Here is a 20,753-nt window from a genome sequence, read left to right as displayed (position 1 = left end):
CATCCATCCATCCATCCATCCATCCATCCATCCATCCATCCATCCATCCATCCATCCATCCATCCATCCATCTCCAGCAGTCTATGGGTGAGGGGTGGCGTACATCTCAGACAGTTGCCAGTCTGTCGCAGGGCAACACAGAGAGACAGGAATACAAACAACCATGCACTCACTCACCTAAGGACAATTTAGAGAAGCCAATTAACCTAACAGTCATGTTTTTTTGGAGCTGCTACAGCAAAAAACCTGATCTCCTCTAACATTTAGCCCCAACCTTGGAACAGCTAGGAGCAGCTGATTAGATGACCTTATCGACAGTAAAGGATGACACGGTTGAAGCGGGTCTGAGAGAGAGTGTGAAGCAAGGCTGTTTGAGCATTTAAAAACTGTTTTAAAATCAATTTTATAGCTCACAGGGAGAGGAGCCAGAACAGGGGTGATGTGCTCATGCCTGTAAGATCGAGTTAAAAGATGTGCTGATGCATTTTGGACAAGCTGAAGATGACTGAGAGCAGCCTGTCTGACACCAAAATAGAGAGCACTGCAATAGTCTAGACACGAGGTAATAAAAGCATGAATGACCCTATCAAAAGTCCTGTATAGAAACAACATTTTATTTAATGTTTCAAACAGTTCCGAGTTGATGTTTTTTTTTTTTAAGCTGAAAATATTTGATCATCAAACTTCAAACTAATGACAGTAGATTTCACATAAGGAGGCGGGGAATCAATGTTCAAATTCTGAGCATCACAGCAGTCTGACCTCAGTCTTCTTCTCATTAAAACCTAGAAAATGTAATGCCATCCATGGACTTCTTCCATTGCAGCATCCTATGAAGGGCATTTGGACCCTGCTTTTAACACTGTATGACAGTGACAGGACATACCAAAATTACAAAAAGAGGAAGATAAACTGAAAAAGAAAGGCGAAGCAATGAACACACAACAACCCGACAGAAAATCGTGCCTTAGAAGTCGTGGCGCTTAGCACTAATAAAAAGTCAAAGGGGATGAACACATGGATGCTGAAGTAGAGCCCAGGTCCCTTTCATTTCATGAGTCTGACAGTAAAAGAGTTTTTACAAAGTAAAACCTTCTTCTTTGAGGGGAAATACAAATTAAACTCCATCAATCACAAGAGAAAAGAGTCAGGTTTGCAATCGCACAGCACATATATACAATAGCAGGTGGGGAAGACTAGTATAAACAACCAATCAAACATTTTAAAAAGCAGAATACTTTACCCATGATAGGAGTTCACGTGGAAATAAAATTGCAAAAGTAATATGCTATTTGAGCCCCACGAAAACAGCAAGGGAAGGCAGAGGAAAGGGCAGCGTATCCATCTCACAGATAAATATATATATTTTATATATTATATCAAAATCCTCTACCTGCTGTGGTTTAAGGGGATGCTGTGTAGGATGGTCATGAAGTGGGACCTTGCTTTGTATCTGCAATGGCTTAATAATCTGTCACTGTCAAATATGGGACATTTTCCAATTTGTGGGGCACAGAGACAAGTGAAAAAAAACTTCACAGATCAGGATCTGATCTGTGCGTAGCAGGAGCCTCTCTATAAACACTGCAGTAATTGTGGCATGGAAAGAAATCGCATCGCAGATTAAAAAGTCGAACACAAGAGCTGTGACCTGGGCTTAACACTAAGCATAGCAGGAAAGTTTCCCAAAATTCCTTAAAAAAGACCCCCGATTAGGATGTGATCAACCATTAAATGGCCATTATTAAGAGTTATGAGTATTATCAGTCTGCGCCTCCTCTACCTTCTAGTAGGTTTCTTATGACTAATAATTTGCAGCTTATCGTTAATAATATAATAATATTAAGTTTCACTTTTTATTTACCTACTTTATGCTTTTTATCTACATTATTTACACCATAACTTCTTAAGAAAATTTCATTTTAAAGCTTTACTTCGAGTGATTTCCACATGCTTCACTCACATAGATTTAATGAAGTGTTTAAAAACAACTCAGTTTACAGGATATGAGATTTTTATTGTGACGGGTTGTTCGAAGAAACATGCTGATCAACTTTTTTTATTACAATAGATGAAGAACTTGTAAAATTAAGTTCATATCACACATAAATACATTAATCAATTATGTGGGTAAATGTGGTAAATTCTGTGATGACAAACCACTGGTAGGTAGGAGGAACAGTCTGAAGCCATTCTATGGGACTGATACCTGCTAATAATCGCCATATAATGTGATGATAACATCCGAAGCGGCTTAAAATGAAGATCAGCAGAGGTAGCGGGTTTTTGCAAATTAAAAGGAAATAGTTATTTTAACTTTTTTTTTTTTTTTTTTATGAAATATGTTTGGACTTGAATGTTTTTGTAAATAAAGTCTTAAACTCTAAATTTAATTTATTATAAATTTATTGCAATAAAGAGGATTTAAGCTTGGAGCACACTTTGATTTGTTGTCCTAACAAGCAGCCAGCTGGAGGTGTATTCACAGAACAACACATGGCAGTCTGAAAGGGATTTGAATAAATAATTAAAGTTACAACAGTAATGTATTGCCTATAATTATCAATTTATGCTACTTAGAAAATAGATTTTGTCTGGATTTATTATTTCCAATTAAAGATAATAAGGTGCAGCAGTGCCAGGATGCATGATAAAACACATAATCACAAAATTATCAACATTCCCAATGGACATTTTTCTTAAAATGTTGATATTTGAGCATAAGTGTTTGAATCAGTAAGAAGTTTTTATTGGTATTGAATCTAGGGTTCAGGAGTCGCTGAACGTACACTAATGGTTCAGCTGTTGGGCTATTCTCTCTTCAGGAAACCTGCCAACATTTCAGCGTTATGCTTTTCAGGCTGGCTGAAGGCAGAAAATGGCAGCAGGTCTTAGTTTTTTTTTTTTTTTTTTTTTTCTCCAGTACCATTGGTGTACAGTACAGACAGCTTGAAGGTTTTTTATTTGTGATTAATTAAGTTAAGTGCAGAAAATGCTGCCAATCCTTTGGTTTGGTTGCTCTTTCTTTCTCCATTTGCACAGTAGCTCCAAGATAAACTGTTGCGTTCCATAAAAAACAGACATTATTGAAGCTGGATAAGTTATCCCCCAGCTCTGTGCGCATGCCTCTGTCCAAAATGTCCTAAAAGACACCTGTAAAATGCATGTCCAAATAAAATTAGCCTCTGGTTCTGCTCTTTCTTAAAGGTTATACTCTCAGCAGCCAAACATATTATAACCAGCCCTAATGTGTAGACAGAAAGAAACAGAAATGTTTATATTTTTATTTTCCTGGATTGGTTTGTGTTTCCATTCATGTAACTTTAACTGGATAGATAAAGAGAGATAAAGATAGGGAATTAGAAGTCAAACGGTTCTATAGATACAGGTCTTACCTAAGAGCATGCACACTATTGATAATGATAACACAGACTGTCCAGAATCTTCAGGTGTTTTCTCAATAAATATCTCAAATTATTTTGAGTCAAAGCATTTGGTGTGATTTAGTCTGGAGTGACTGAAATGAATTTTGTGCATTTGTTATTAAAAAAAGTTGTTTGAATGGACATTTGAAATCAAATGCTATCTATAAATTATATTTAAAGAAAAAGGTTTTGACAGTAACTTTGTGATTAACTTTTCCCAAATTTCTGTTTCATAATATATTTAAATTTTTGTTCTTTTTAGGATTTTTTATTCAAAATTTTTTTTTTCCAATTTCGTCGGATTTAGTTTTACGACTCATGTTCTTTTGAAAATGCGTTTTTCAAATAACTTTCTCTTCATTTCTGGGGGTTTTCTCTGGAGGGAGAAGCAAAAACTCATTTCTATTGATAGTCTCTTGTTTTTCCTGTGTTTTCCTGTGTTTTGTGAATCCACCACCAACCACTGAGCCAACAAGTAAAAAACTTTTCATTTGATACTTAATCAATACTCTGATTGGGTGAAATATAAGTAGAATAGCTTACCTCTACATATGTTGTTGGTGTTTTATTTGAATAAAGCTTTCTGAAAGAACTGCTGATAGTTTTTAGGTAAGAGTTGTGAACTGAATGTTGAAGCTCACTGAGACTGATGGAACGATACATGCTGTGTGTTACTGTCTGCTTAAATCCTCTATTTTATTTGTTTGAAGAGTTAGACTACTATGGTTGGACCGGCTCGCATCTTTAGCTCCAAGCTACCGCATTTCCGGCCATGTTGTGATTGCCCTTACTCTTTTGTTGTAGCTGGCTCACCCTGAAAACGGATATTCTGTCCAGCTGAAATAACTCATCCTTTCCTGCATCAGCATCACTCTATTTTAATGCATCCCTGAGTCATTTTTTTCAAGTAAATCTGGGCGAAATGTCACAGTTTTGACTGCATTTAATATCTCTGCATCAGGGTTTATTTATATTTATCTGCTGCTATTTTAAAGGGCACTTTGAATGAATCAAGCCAAAACATGAACATTTCTCAGACATTGAGGAAATTTTTGATTACAGAAGTGATTTCAGAGTGTTTGATCATCAAATCACAGACCCGATTCAGTGGCACATCAGATGTTTGTAAAACTCAGTAGTGACAGCGGTGACAGCCAATCACACAAGAAAAGACAGAGAGCCAATCAGGAGCTTGTGGGCGGTCTAAACGGAGGGAAGGAGGCTTCAGCTTGAGCTGCAGTTTTCTGCTTGAACCTAGTGCTTGACGAATGTCTGCAACTGTAGCGTAACATTGTTTTTGGACAGTAAAACCTGCAGGGGAAAAAATTACTTCTTTGCCTCAGAGACTCTTAAATGGACTCAAAACCCCTTTTTCCATTCTTGTTTGTTTTTATTCCATTCTGCTTATTTTCAGTAGTGCTTAGTGTCTGCGTAGTTATTAGAAATAATAATACTGTGTGATTAGTAGCTAATAAAGGTACCATTGTATTTTAACCCATGGTCTTCTCTGTTTATTTTATGCAGTGAACGATTTATCACTCAGGTCAGACCCATCCTCCTTTCAGAAACATCTAAATGAATAGAGACAGATTGATTTTTTTTGTGAAAATAACTCTTCTAATAGCCATAGTCTAAATTATTAAATCGGTGAAGGCAACGGGATCTTCAAAGATGATCAAGGAGTCCAAACTTTATGTAAAAGACTAAGAACCCTGCTGAATAGGCAAATTACAGATAATCATTCAACTAATAATCATTAAGTGTTTTTGAATCAATTTGACTGTATGATCTGGTTGAACTGTAAAGTGCCTTTAGATGACATGTGTTGTGAATTTGGCGCTATATAAAAAAACTGAATTGAATTGAATAAGTGGGTTCACCCTTGATTTGAATGACCCATTAATTAACTATAACTTCCAGTTCTAGTTAGTTAATATATTCATATTCTTCAGGATAACTTGCACAACAATTTGCATCAAGAGTCATCATTTATACAGTATTGGAAGTTAAGTAGAACTAATACATTTCTAAAACTCAATCTGAAGAAGTGAAAGTTGAAAAAAAAATGAATTTCAAAATATAAAAGTCTGTCAAAATTTTTTTGGGAGAAAATATATTTAGGAAAAAATATGAATTTTTTTTTAGAAAAAATAAAAATCTGAGAAGACAACAAATTTTCTTCAATTTCTTTTTTATCAAGAAGTTTTTCAAAGTTTTATTTTATGAATTGCACTTTCTTTTTTTATTTTAATTTACAAAACACGTTCCTTTTTCATGGAACAATAATGGAACAAAATTTACTCTAAAGAGAGACAATAGTTGGACCAGAGTTTTTAGAAGACATTGCAGCAGGAAGCAGTTATGGATCAGTAGTGTGAATAAATGAGACTTTTAACAAAAAATGTTTCCCCTGATCAAAACTTAAAGCAGTTCATCATTTTCCAATGCACTCACAGGCCATTCAACCTACAAGTATGACACCGTCTGTCAGCTGTTACAGCTGTGAACTTCCTGGCTCTGTTACTTGCTAGAGGTCGTCAAGACTAGACAACCATCAGGTGTCCCCATAATAAAGTAGAATATAACGCGACATTTCTGTGTGAAAATAATTTTCTAATATAACATTAAAATTATCAGGGAAACAGACTTATTGCTTTTCATTCGCTGTAGCCACAATTAATGCAATTAAAATAAATCACGCTGTGTGCAATAAATTTACATGATTTTTCGTTGTTCAATTGAAATATTGGAATACATTAACTTTTGATCAGATGTTAATTTATTGAAATGCACCTGCACAAAGTAAAACCGTCCAACACTTTGATGATGACTCTAATGCATGAATAATAATAATCTTAAAAGCCTCTTTATCAATCCTAATTAGGTTTGGACTTCATTGTCACTTGTATAAAATGAAATGATGATAACTGACTGATATTTTCTATGGTTTCATTAGAAAAGTTCCCAGCTCATCCGACCAATTGATTATTTGGCAGAGAACAATCTAACTTCAATTAATAGCAATTAGAGCCACCCAATTAATCTGCACTATAATAGAATGTGAGTTTCAAAATGTGAATTTTGTCATTAATTAGTGATCTTTGGCTGTGAACATAATATGTCATACACAAACTTATAGTTTATTCATTTCTGGGTCATTTGCTAATTTATGTTACTTTCTGTATTTTCTGATAGAAAAGACAGATTTCTTTTACAGCAGAGACTAATTAGCATTTGATCTACTTACTGTAATATATAATATTTGTAAAAATACCTGATTAATAGTAATATACCTGCCAATGAAATGGCGATAAAATTACGTAGTTTAACTTTAAACACAAATAAAATAAAATCAGCTGCGAAAGATTAAGTTCCCAAGATATCTTTAAGTTTTTTTTTTTATCCAGACAATGCAGTTTAGAATAAAACATGTTTTTTTTGTTTGTTTGTTTTTTGGTTGGTGTGTCTTATGTGCTTTGTCCTCAGTACGTCATCAGTAAATGTCTTTAACTTTAATCTATCCAATGGAAAAGATTGTCACAGAGGAAATTAAGTAGGGTGACCAGATTTGTGTTTCTGAAAAGGAGGACATTTTTTCTTTCTTGAGAGGGGGGGTATGAAGAGACACAAATGTTGTCTTGTTACTTACCTTATACTTACCTACAGATAGAGCCACCGTGCATCTATACATGGAAGTGCTGTTACTACTACACCACCACACATTGATCGATTTCTGCACATGTACCCAGCTTTGAAAGCTTTCTCTTTGTCTTGATCAGGCCCCAAGATCAAGATGTTTTTTGAGGTTGAGGCAGTTGACCAAAATCCCGGACGATTTTGAAATTCCCCCCGGTCTGAAAAGTTGGACATTATCGGGAAAAAGCGGACGTCTGTTCACCCTATATTAAACCCAATCCAACCAGAAATGCGATCAGGTGTAAATTCAAAGGTTACTTATCCCTATAAAGCCGGGCATACACTGGACGATTTTTTTGCCCTTTTTAGGCCCATTCTGCAGTCGTGCAAAAATTGTTTCGATTGGGTCGAGTCACAGCTTCATCGTGCTTCCTGCATCGTGTAGTATGTGGGGGTAAAGGGGGCGACCAGCCTCAACACCACCTCCCGACCAGGAATATATAAATTAATTTTCCTTATGGTTATGTTCTGTTCAAATCCAGTTAAATGACCAAAGATAGTAGCTATAGTGTTAAAAGGATCAGACGAACATTAGCTCACGCTAAACGTACTCACCAATAGAAACGATTAGGAGCCACTTTCTCGTGTACCAGCTGCCACCTTCTTCCAAACTCTACAGAGCTGTAAAGCTGTAAAACACAAAACAAAGAGACATTAAATGTACTTATTAAAGGTAATATAAAAGTGCGGCTAAAACTTAGAGATTAACTCTCTGATATTCACAAAGTTATCAAATAAGACACTTAGGGCATGATACGCAAAGAATCTGAACGTTCTACAGGCAGTGTGGGAGTAGCTGTAAGAGAAAGATGAAGTTCTAAGCCATGGGGTTATAGGGGTCATACACACGTTGTCTTGTTTTTAAAAATAGAAATATAAAAAATATAGCTGCGGATGTCTGGGGGACAGTGATTCGCCTACATGTTATGAATGCTGGCGTACCATAAATGATCAATTATGAACAGTTTAGTTTGTGCCTTTCAGGTCGTTGCCCATAGGAAGACGTTACTTGGATAAAACCTAACAGAATATATGTTTACATAACAGAACAGAACATGATGTAATAACGTAAAATCAAGGGCCCAATGTAAAAACCGGCGTTCCCCTTGAATAAGAACAAAAAAAACAAATTTATATAATGCAAAAGGTTATAACACATTTTACACATACTGTAAGAACTGCTAAAGCGCTACAAACATAAGTAAAAAACAACAACAACAAAAAAACATGCGTGATGAATATTGAAGTCTAATGCTCTTAACACCCACCTAATTTTATGTAATCCTCGCCTATTTTGCGTACCCAAATGGAAAAGCAAATAACTGAGGAACTGTAAGCCAAAATTACATGTGTGATACATCACTTGAATTTATTATTATTTTCACAAACTTCTAGTTTCTGAAAATATAAATAAAAGTTGGGTGAGTAAAACCCAGCCTCAACTTCATCAGTTCAAACATGACTCAGTTTTTTGTTCTTTTCGAAAATAATAGATCTTTTTTTTTTAATAGCCGTAATAAAGACACGCTTGAGAATAGGCAGGTGTCATTGTATTGTACACATATTGTACATTTATTCTACACCATGTCAACCACAAATGCAAAAAAATTCAGACCTCTAGCTTGAACAGTTACAGAGCTGTGGGGTTTTGAACTTTTTGGTGTCACCACTGTCTCCAAACCCCTCCATATGTGCCGAATTGTGCCAAATGCTTTTACTCAACTACTTGACCCATAGAATAAAACTGAAGCGTTTTAATGGCCACAAAACATTTATGAAGCAAGTCTTTTCTACTTTGTTTTATTTGCATAATTATTGACTTTTCATTTAGTATTTGCATTTCATTTAGTGAATAACTACCTGGCGTATCATTGGCTGACATACAAGGAGCAAGGAGCCTGTGAGACTTCATCTGAACTGAATAAACTCGAGTTGTAAAAAAATACAAAGAAGACACTTTTGTCTTGCAGGTAGGAAGACGATGTAAAAAACAAACAAAAAAACATTGCAGACAGACAAACGACTGAGAAAGTAAGTCTTATTAGCAAGATGCTACGCATCAGCTATGACCAGCTGACCTTTGTGATTTCAAAAGCATGTTATGGGCAATATTAAAATATTTTTAATATGAATATTCTGGATTACTTTTAATCTGTGGACCCTTAAGGACGAATAGTGTATAAACAATTGAAGATTGGATTCATAAAAAGGCTTCCTGACGCCTTCAAAGGTATGTAGTTGTGGCTGCTTTGTCATGTTTACATTTTGGCATGCTGCTATATCCGTATTAATTGTGCATTGGTGCTCGCTGTTTTGAAAAAAGGATCTTGGTGTTTGAATTATGGAGAATCTAAGCTTTCTAACGATGTCTAACATGTCTATATTTGTAAAAACTGGGTGGGTTTATCGAGGTTAAATATCGATCATAGTTTAATAACATGTTAAAAAAGGAACAGCTCAACGACCAAGCGTCAAACATCAAGAGTCTGACTTTCAAGCATGTAAGCTGAGGCATTGGAAGCCATTTAGATGCTCAGTTGGTGTGAGCGCACCGTTACAATGAAATGAAGCCTTTACCTCCACCAGCTGCTTACCAAACCTGCCTGAAATAATATGTTGCACATAAGCAACCCGATGAGAAATCTATGAAACTTAACTTACCACAAGTTAGAGATGCTGACTGTCAAGTTCTTAACATTTCTATTGACCTGATATCCCATTAAAGGCTCCAGGATGGTTGTTCTCTGGTGGCTCTTAATGTTCATTTTGCTGTATTTATGCTTCGATATATAAGATTAGAAGTATTGTTTTTCATTTTTGTTTAGTAGTGTAAAGATTGGTTGATTCCATCTGCAGTAGTCTGTCCTACCCAGGCCTTTTCCTCAAATAGTTTACTACTGTGTATACAAAATGACAATAAAAATTGTCTAAGTCTACTATTGTTTTTTTCTTACAGTTCAGAAATGTTTACAGACTCTTTTTCCAAGGGCTGTCGTTGTGCCGATGTCTCCTTTGTGGCCTTCAATACTGGAGAAACATTTGAAAGGAAGTATGTAAATTACTTGCAAACATACAAAATCTGGACACAAAAGCTGCGCCTGCAATCTGTTGCATGTTTGGTTATATGGAAATATCTCCATATTCATCCAGACACAAATAAAAAAAGTTGACGTACGCTGTACTGCTCATTTTAAACATTAAATTCAATTTGCATCTGTAGATCCTTTCAAGTTTTTAAATGTTTCTATGGAAGCTTTTGAAGGACATAAACATGGTATTATGAGAACGGCACACAAAGGAGCCCAGAACACAGAGCTCAGCAACATGAACGCCAAGTAAGGCTGTGGAGACATATTCTTTAACTAAAGTACTGTCACAACTAGTTAATTAAATGTAGTAACGAAGAGAGTAAAAACATAAGTGGTTGAGATAATGGGATGGAAAGAACTATGTGGGAAAAAAAACTATATATAAAACAAGAGCAACTTTGTTCCTCCGATCCTTCAACAGAGATTTAATTAAAAACAGATTTTGCATTATTAAAACACATTTGTTTTTTTCTCAGGAGCTTAAAATAACTGTTTAACAAATGTCTCAAAATAACACTAGCACACGCTACTATGCTTTTATTTTTGCATGTTCAAATGTAGATACAGGAAAAGCAGATAAAGGTGTCATAAATTTAGTTATCTGGAGTTACTGAAGGGCAAAATATAAGAAAATGAAATCACAAAAAACAGGTGGTATTTTGATCCCAATAATTTTCATTTGGAATTATCAATTAGAAAATAAATATATAGTCATACTGAATGATATTGAACCATTCTGTTTCAATTCATTGATTCATTTTATCTTGAAAAAAATATTTGAAAATTTAACCTACCTGAATCATTAGCATAAGAAACTATTCACACTTCTTATACTTTAATTCTTATTTTCAGAAATCATCTCTGCATCATTTCTCTGCAGGTTGATCAGTAAACGATAACCTTTAGATACTGAAGTAAAAGTCTTATTTATCCTTGAACATGGTGTAATGTGTGATAAAGCACAAAAGCAAATATGTTTGCTCTGCAGCTTACAGATGAAATCTAATAAAGCTCTAAACATGTTTCAATGTTACACACCTACTTATTAGTTTTTGGAGTTTAAGCAGCAGGTATAAACAGTTGTTTATTAGCTGATAACCAAAATGTCTGTTTGCATTCATTTGTTTTCTAATTTAAATGTATTTACTCTGTTCAGAAAAACAAATTGTGGACCTGCTTCCTGAAACTCATCATCCCACATGGATTATCACCGCTGGATAATCTGCTTTTTACTGCAAATGGGATCTTCTGTCTCTGAGAATCAGAAGATCATTCCAATAAACTACCCTTTTTAGATCAATCAATCAGCTCTTATACTTAAAAGAAATAATTTATTTCAGTATTATAAAAGTAATATTCTATACTGTGTGGATTCTGCTGGGAGATGTTTGGTTTGCTGCATGTTCTAAGCTAAATGTCTGGTCCACTTTTATTCCCACTTCTTATTTCTCAGCCAATCCTTATGCTTCGTTCAGACTGCAAGTAGCAGGAGCAGCAAAAATGCGCGTGCTGCTTCATTTTTTAATGCTTGTAAGAGTTTAATTCTGACACATGACTGAAGCATCTTTGCTGGAAGTAGATTGTTAGCCTTTTTTGTAAGCACCAGAATAATAAAATTGAATTTATTTTGCCAGGTTTCTACATTTTAAATGTTGGTGTTAATAAACTGTTTCAGAGGAGTGATCATAGCGCTCTGCATCAGCAGTGCTGTGTCTGACTCCCTGCCAGCTCCCTGATCAGCTTCTCTGATTCGTTGATGTGACGCATCAAGCAGCAAAAGTAATTTTTTTCCGTATCCAGCTGCTGATTGCGAAGCGTGTCACGGTTGCAAATGCTCAGAAGGTCGTGAAGCGCTGCTCCTGCAGCCCAAGACACGCTGCAGGACCTTTCAGTGTATTCTCATTATGAGTTGGTATGAAATCGTACGAAAAGTTATGCACCGTAATTTCGTACGTTTTGGACGTTTTTTTCGTCGTATGCGCATCTGACGCACCATTCATACACATAGAATATAAATTACAATTAGCCCTAACCCTGACCCTAACCCTAAGATATAAAACAGCAAGCAACGTAGTTAGAGACATGAATAAGTGATGATTGCACTGTTTTTCCCAGTTTTCCGTCCGTCCGCGGATCTGTTTTTTTTTTCTGTCTGCCAGCGCATGCGCACTGATGTGGGTTTTTGAGGAAAAACGTCCAAAACGTACGAAATATTGTGCATAACTTTTCGTACGATTTCATACGAACTGATAATGAGAATATGTTGGACCTTTTGCTGCACCATGATATGCATCAACCATTGACTTTGCATGTAAACCAGTGTAGCATCAGTCGATTTGTTGGTATAGTTTGGGTCATTGTCATGTTCCAGCCCACTTTGACTCCGCCCACTTTGCCTTCGGGTAAACACGATTATCGCTCCCAGAGCGAACTGTTTACATGTTAGCTCTATATAGAGGGCGGCTCAGGAGTACTGTGGGGTGAAGGTCATTATGCTAGCGAGCCAAAAGACACTTTCTTTTGCCTAAAACAACAAAGTGAAAAGTAAAATCGCAGTTAAAAAATCTAAATTATTTAGCGTTTTTACATTGCAACAACCAATCAGGAACTAGATGTGGCTAGTTTAAAAAGGAAGATTGAGAAAATAATTTTGACAAGGGATGAAGTAGGAAATACTCTCAAGTGTTTCATAGGTGGGTTTAATTTAATTTAGCCCTAGAAGGACTTTTGATATTCCTCCCTTATCTTCAGTTCAGGCACTAACCACTCGCTCTGTACCTGGTTGACCGCACAAATCTATGCTCTGATCTGATAATCTCCTGCTGTTAACCTCTAGAGCTTCCACAAGACAGCAGTTGCCTCTTCCTCATTCTGGAACTGTCTCTGCACCTCTTAGGTCTGGGGCAGCTGGCCACCCCTCCCAGATCACAGCGGGGGTTTTTGCTCTAAATTCCCACTGCTCCTGTCTGAGTTTTTGAACTCTTTCATCTTACCTTAAGCTCTGCAGAATTCAGTCATGATCAAATCATAGGTTCTGGACTCCCTGAACAGGAGGATCTCCTGTACCCAGGGATTCTGGTGGGTTTGTTCAAGTTTTGCAAATTGCTGTTGCTCACCTGGCAAAGGGAAATGCCGATTTTTTTTTTTCACAGATTTTGCAGTCATTTTTATTTTCTTTTTTATCAGTTTAGCAGGATAAAAAAGGTTTATCAATGTGCCAATTTAACTGTGCTAACTGCTATTGTTAGGACAATCTTTATGTAATATGTTGTAACCTTTTTAATGACAAGTGCTCTATTTCTTTGCTGCCACTACAAGACTACACAGTGATGCTACTGCAATTCTAACTTTTTAATATCACATTTATTTTTACCTTTTTTCTTTGCTCACTTAGCTTTATTATACTCATTATTGTATATTGATACATACAAAAAGAAATATGTCATATTTTGAAAAATAAAGCAATTCTATTTGCTTTGGATTCATTACTTTCAAAAATAGTTTCCCATTTTTCTCTAATCCTGTCTGAAACACAGTAGAATCCATGGTGTTGGTGAGCATTCCAAGACTTACTGAGAGAAAACGGGGCCCAATCATGATACTACATTATATACAGAGACAGTATTAAGGTTCTTTTACTGGAATTAAGTCAATTTAAGCATTTGGAATAAACCAAAATGTCCTTTGTCTGCATTGCAGTGCCCAAAAACATCAGTTGTGCTCCTTTCTTTTTCTTTTTCTTGTGTTTCTTCCTTGCACACCTGCTTTGAAAGTTAAAACTGTGAAGCTTAATTCTATACTTTTACATTAACAGCTTCAAGAGACAGTTGTAGGTCCCCTGATAAGATTTTAGGATCGTTGTTTCTTGTGGTATAATTCATGTCTTCCTATTAATTAGATAGAAAAAACAACCTTTTACAATATTTCATACTCTCACTTCAACAGATGGGTAAATCTAACCTAAACTCAGAGATTTAAACAAAGCAAACCTATTTTAAGCAGTCGATTAATAATGTCTCATCAAAGGCAGCTGGTGTGATATGGCTGTATGTACTCTTGCCGTTTATTTAATTAGATTATATGTCTGAATTCATTTTACAGTTAATTAATTTTACATTTTACAAGAACAGTTTAAATATATATTTTCATTTGTTTTTTATACATTTAATTTTGGTCGAGCCTCAGCTCGTATGGCAGATAATACCCGGCGAACTGTTTTCGCTAATATGAGTTACTGTATTTTCTTTCATGAATGGACACCTGAGGATGGTGGAGAGTTGGAACACATTCATTCTCTTATCAATAGGTAACACATAAATAGGAAACATTTTATAAACAGATAAGTCCCTTAGTGGAAAACAGCCTGGCTTCACTTATTCACTAAAGAAGTAATAACCAACAGTATGTGAGTCCAGTTATTTTAAAAGCTGCAGGATCCCAGAGGCTGGGGCTCTTTTGGATGTTGGACTGTGTGCATATTCTATCAATCTATAAGAGCTTCAGTTTCTAATATTTACTTACTATGTGCCCCAACTTCGTTGACTGAAGCGGTAAAATTTTGTTCAATTCTCATGTGATTCTTATATTGTTTTAATGTGGATCTACTATAGAAATTAAAGGATTGGGGAAGAGTTTAAAGATGTAGGGAAACGGCCGCTCCAACTGTTGCATTTCCGAATTATCCGGAGTGCTTCCCGATAATACACAAGTGAACACAGCGGGTAAGTTTGGTTGGTCAAGGAACGCTATGGACAGCGGAAAATGCAAGAGGAGGAAAGTTTTGTGTCGGAGGTCATGGATGAGTCTCCTCCGTCATCCATTTTTTATTTAGAGGAGGAAAGCGGGGACGAAGATCTTGTGGAAGAGGACGCCAGGGCGGCAGAAGCTTGGTTTGGTTTAGAAGGCTTACAGCCGTACATGTTTGAGCCCTTGACTCGCAACGCTGCCAGTTCTGTTAGCTCTACGCCTGCTGAAGACACAGACGTCCATCCCTGTGAACACTGGGACGGAGCTCAATGAGAAGGGAAATGATTCTGATTTCTTATTTCAATCGTTAGTTATATTAGCTGCGACATATGAATCAAGATGCTTTGTCAGAAAATATTTGATTGACAGATGACCGTAGATATCTAATTGGCCAAATTTAGGTGTTCAGTCTGACATTTAACTAACTGCCCTGAATAAGAAACCAAAAATAAACACAGATTTAAGACAGGATTTTTTTTAAAACAGAAATTTTCTAAATTTTGGAACAATATCATCTGATAAAGAGCACATTTATGTGCATGTTTAAGCCAGAATGATTTGACATTTAAATATAATTTCCCTATGACTTTAAGTAAAATAAGGGTTTAAACATTTTTGAATCTTGGCATTGATTTACTTGATATCAAATATTGAGATTTCTGTGCATGACTGAAAAAATTTTCTAATTTTACTATTGACATAAAAGAGACAGATATAACTGATGGGTCTTAATATGCACGTGTTAGGCTGAGCTAAGCAGACGCAATAGAAAGGAAGGGAGCAGAAAATCGGGGCAGGAGGAAATCACTTTGACTAATTACCCTCCTAAAACGAGTTAGTGTGTAGCCCTGTAAGAGGGAGTGAGGAGGCAGAGAACAGGAGGCGGAGGAGGTGAAGGGGCTGCTGGTGGTGAAGCGGAGGGGTCGGTGCATGCTGCCTTTACAGCCTTTGAAAGGTCCCTCAATCAACAAATGTGGCAGCACTGCCAAAAAGAGCACAGAGAAAGTGAAAGAGAAGCACTTTCAGGGTGGAGAGGATCCGTGCAACAGAGGCAGGGCTTGAGATGGTGGGAGTGGCGGACGATGAAGGAATGCATAATCTATTTATTTTGATGGACGATGGATAATTAATTGGCACACACTATTGTTTGAAACATTAAATATTCCGTTTTTGGACAGAGTTTGTATAAATCTCTATCAGACATGATCCTCAGAATATTTTGGGCCATTATTTGAGGTATTTTAACTGAACGTTTTCCAGGATGGTCTGATTCAGTGCTGCTGCTCTCTGAAACAGTGGAGGCTCAATGGTTTTATTAAATCCAAACTTCATAAGGCATTAAAAAATGTTGAAACATCACATCACTACATCAGGTGAAGACAGCTGCTGTGAAGCGCCATGAAATAATAAACTCCAGAAACCACGGTAAGACTTCAGCACATGATGATCTGACTGAATGATCACTTTTATCTCTGGACTAATGAGGAAAACCTCCTTCTTGTCTGGTCACTGTCAGTCAAAATCCTCAAGTATGTTGGCCAATCACCATCCAGAAGCCAGCTTCATGACCCGCCCCTGCTCCATATATCGCCCAAGAGGTTTGGCCTCACTTGTAGTGATGTATTTTGGCGTGTTATCCAATCAGGGCTCTACTTTCTCACTGCTTACTTCAATAGACAGAGGCTAAAACATCAACAGAAATTTCTCATGAAGGCTGACAGGTTGATTCTTGCTGCTCCAGAGCATTTTTTTTAAGTGGAGAGGGTTGATTCTTTTGGCAAATTTGCGAAAATCCTCCACAATACCTTTAAGGGGCCACAACAGACCCTGTCTTGAACCATAAATACATGAGTGTCTAAATAAGCCTCCTGATTTCTGCTCTCTGAGCAGCAGCCCCTCCCTGTCCCTGAAAACAAGTGAACATCACCATCCTATGTATCATAAAGTTTATTCGCACCAGGCCCTCCAGGAAGTGCCTACCCTGACATGCCATGCCTGCCCAGAAAACAACATCCCACTTTCTCCAAAGAAAGAGTGGTGATGTGAGGCAGAGCAGCATCATTTCTGCTGGAAGCTGAGATGAACAGGTTTACTTATGACCTAATCAACACAGTGAATGTTCTGATTTTTAGCTTACTGTCTAAGCTGTGTAAATATGTTTTTCAGCTTCCTAAATCACCAGAATGAGAAGGTTATGTCATAAAATGGGCAGGACCCAGATGGGGAGAATCAGTGTCTCAGTGAAGGTAAGTGACTTTATTCCAAGCTGGAAAAAAACAACTAACATTTCAAAGGCAAAACCTCATCATACTTATGCCTAAATTTGACCTACAGAAAGCCTGATAAAGAACCATAAAATGATTGGCAATGACATACATTCAAAATGGCCCTTCCCAGTCACATGCCAGCCAAATGGCGGTGCCCACTTCCCTCCAACTTCCAGCCACTGGAGTGACCCCCCTCTTTCCTTTCACTGAATTACAGGGTCTGATCAGGTGATGCTTCTCTTTAGATCTTGATGTCCAAAAATCATGACAGAAACAATATCTTAGTACAAAGATTGATGTCTAAAAAGGAATTGTAGCGCACCAGCCAAGGGCCAGCAAAGAACCAACCAAAGACCAACCAAGGACCAGCCAACAACCAACCAAGAGCCAACCAACAACCAACCAAAGGCCAACCAAGGGCCAACCAAGGACCAACCAAGGGCCATCCAAGGACCAAACACAGACCAGTCAGGGACCATCCAATGACTAGCCAAGGGCCAGCCAAGGACCAACCAAGGGCCAGCCAAGGGACAGCCAAGGACCAACCAAGTGACAGCCAAGGGCCCATTAAGGAAAGTGGAGAATTTTGTTTGGCTACTACTGTATGATGGGAGAGGATATTTGGGAATTGAAATAAAAAAAAAATGTTTTGTAAATGGAAATGTAAAAAAAAAATCTATCTAGAATTTGAAACTCTCCTTAAACAAAAAAAAAAAAAATTTTTGAGAGAAACAGCTTTTTTCTCTGATTTTGTTTTTTAAAATGATTATTTCCTTTCTTTCAATTTTCTTCATATTTTATTGCTATAAGTCTCCTTTTTAAATTACATTTTATGATTTGCATCCTTTTCAACTTCACCCTGCCTGCTATTAACCTTACTGCTTCCACCTGTCTTCACCTCCTTATAAACCCAGTTTGGATCAGTTCCCAGTGTCAGATCGTCTCAAGCTAACTACTGAAAACTTTCAAGTTTTCCTGATTCTGCCTGCCTATCTGTTACCTCACCTGGTTCTGCTTTCTTTCATCCAGCCTGTACCACGGTTTTGGACCTCATTCTCTGGATGTCATACACGGAGTCTCACTGGAGCACGCCAGTCAAAGTCCCCAGCAAACCGTCTGCTGCTCAACGGCTCCTGCCTCCGCAAGGCCTGTCCGCAATCGGACCTCCGTCCTGGACCTGAACCCTTCACACAGCCGATCACCAAATTTTGAATGGGCTAGTGATCCGGACCTCCCTCCCTCTTACCAATTTTCCTGCTATCCAATCATTAACCTGTTGTCTCTGCCACAGGGGATTTCCAGCTAGAGCTGCCGCCCTAGCCTTTCCCCTTAAATAAAGATCCGTTCCATTCCGCTGACCTTGTCTGTGTTAAATCTTGGGTCCTCTTTCCTGTACGTTAAAAGTACTTTTACATATCACAATGATGGTGATAATCCTCTCATTACCCTCCACATGCTGTCTTGCACCAACAGTATGGTCACCTGTGTTGTGTCATCATTTCACAGTGCACTAAAGGTATTACTTTTACTTTCTTTTAAACCACAGTTCCATGTTTTCATTCTTTATAAAGCATCAGAATTATGGATTCCCATAGAAAGCCTCCAATGTCTGTTTAACCAAAGCTCCACTTATCTTTTCAGGCTCATCCACATATGTTTAAAGCAACCTTTTGACTAATCCACTGCAATTTAACACAGTTCCCTCTTCCCTAACATATTTATTTTCAGTTTTCAGCCCTCACCAGACAGCCTGATCTGAATTCTAACCTCTGTAGCTCTGTGGAAGATCCTTCGCTGTCATGCTTCTCTACAACAGGATTTAGAGGCTGCAGCTGTTGGAGCCTTCTTCTCTGGATCTCTGCTTCACATGAGACGCTTCTAAGCTTAAAGTCACCAACTCTCACCTTAGAGTGCTCCTTAAATCTTATAGCTGAGTCATTGGTTTGATCTTTTATACAAAACTAACTTTAATGTTTCTTTTAGTTTCTTTAAAAAAATTATCCAAAATGTTTAGATTTAAGTTCATTAGGACAGTCCAGTTAATATACAGTATTTACATATTTATCCTGTGATTTGTTTCACAAGTATATATTTCATAGTTTATCTAAGATAGAAAGTTTCTAAAAGTTTTAAGAAACAAGGTTTAAAAAGTGAGGCCTGTTTTTGTAACCCCTTTATTCTGATGCCCCCCAAACAAACTCACATAGATTGCTTCAGATGTCTCCTAATGATAGTGTCTCATTGTGATTAAAATAATAAATACAGCTTTTTTATGTAGAGCTAAGGGTTTCATTAAAGCAGCGTTAGAGAACAAGCGACTTTATAAGAATCAGTTGTGGAGCTGGACCCGTTTTGTGCTGGAGGGCTTCTTAAGGGGCTTCACAGCAGGGGCAGATCGAAATGGGGGGCCAGGGCTGGCCAAGGCCGCCTTGAGCCAATCATTGGCCACCCCTGTAGCAACCTTTACCATTTTTTTCTCTCAAGTAGAATATTCAAAACATTTAAATTTTTTATATATTAATTACTTGACAACAAAAAACACTGTGGTTAATTATGCTCATCAATATACCAACATTAGAGATGATTAGTACAGAATTCCTGCTCTTTCAGAACTAGATTTTGTGTTATTTGCCGTAAAGAGAAAATCACGTGTCTCTGCAAGTCATCTAAGAGTTTTCAATGAATAAGTATTTTAATAAAAACCTATTAAATTATCAATTTATGTAGATATTAGTACTTATAATTATCAATTTAAAGCAGAATGATATTAATAAAAGTAGAATTTTATCCAATATACCTTTTATCTAGCCCGATGTTTCAATATATGCATCTATTTAGTAGCAAAGGCTGTAGGAAACTATAGTTTGTCTTTATTTAGAAATATGGACGTTGTGCTTGTTCCTGTTGGAACAGTGTAGATTAATCCTGAGGTTCTGGTGCTTATCCACTTTTGGCCACCCCTCAGTGGACATTAGTGTCTGGCCACCCTTATAAAAAATTTCCTGGCTACGCCTCCGGTTCACAGACATAAGAATGAAAGTATTTTTCACTCATTTTAAAGTGTAGTTTCTAAACAATGGAGATAAGATTTGTGTTAGTAATTTACCATTTATAAATGTTAAGTTTTTTTTTTGATTGATGTGTGAGTCTGTTAAACCCTTATATTACCTGCCTGTTAAGCATCAGAACTAATGTTTTCCCAAGTAGTTTATCTAATTAGAACAGTTGCTCTGTGAGAATAAAAAGCCTTCTTCATTATGTTCATGGCAAAGATTTGGGAATGGAATGAGTCCTTGATCTAAAAACATAGTGTAATATTTTTATAAGGCTGGAGCCATGGAGCAACAAAAGATAAAAGATAATAACACAATGGCAGAAACAAAATCAAAACAGAGAATGAAAATAATTTAAAAATATAGGACAGGGAAATTAATATTAAAGAAAATAGACAATTTTAAACAGATGAGTTTTGAGTTGTGATTTGAAATGGGGAAGTAAGTCCATGTTTCTAAGTAGAGCGGGTAGAGAGT

The 20,753-nt window shown here is 36.8% G+C and overlaps 1 protein-coding gene across 6 annotated transcripts in view; it reads right to left on the bottom strand.

The window, feature by feature from the left end:
* The window catches only part of LOC107086970 (VPS10 domain-containing receptor SorCS1-like), a 308,080-nt gene that overhangs the window by 85,604 nt on the left and 201,723 nt on the right, over positions 1–20,753 (bottom strand). For all 6 annotated transcript variants that reach the window (XR_001481329.1, XR_001481330.1, XM_015378286.1 and 3 more), the window contains exon 5: positions 7,677–7,750. Coding sequence is in view for 4 of the 6 variants with exons in the window: in XM_015378286.1 (XP_015233772.1) it covers positions 7,677–7,750 (74 nt within the window). In the remaining 2 variants the exon portion in view is untranslated. The remainder of the gene's footprint in view (positions 1–7,676; positions 7,751–20,753) is intronic.

The sequence above is a fragment of the Cyprinodon variegatus genome, unplaced genomic scaffold (assembly GCF_000732505.1).
Source record: "Cyprinodon variegatus isolate N-32 unplaced genomic scaffold, C_variegatus-1.0 Scaffold169, whole genome shotgun sequence".
NCBI classification, from domain to species: Eukaryota; Metazoa; Chordata; class Actinopteri; order Cyprinodontiformes; family Cyprinodontidae; genus Cyprinodon; species Cyprinodon variegatus.
The sequence above is the reverse complement of the archived record's forward strand: the minus strand, read 5'-3'. Positions and strand labels throughout refer to the sequence as shown.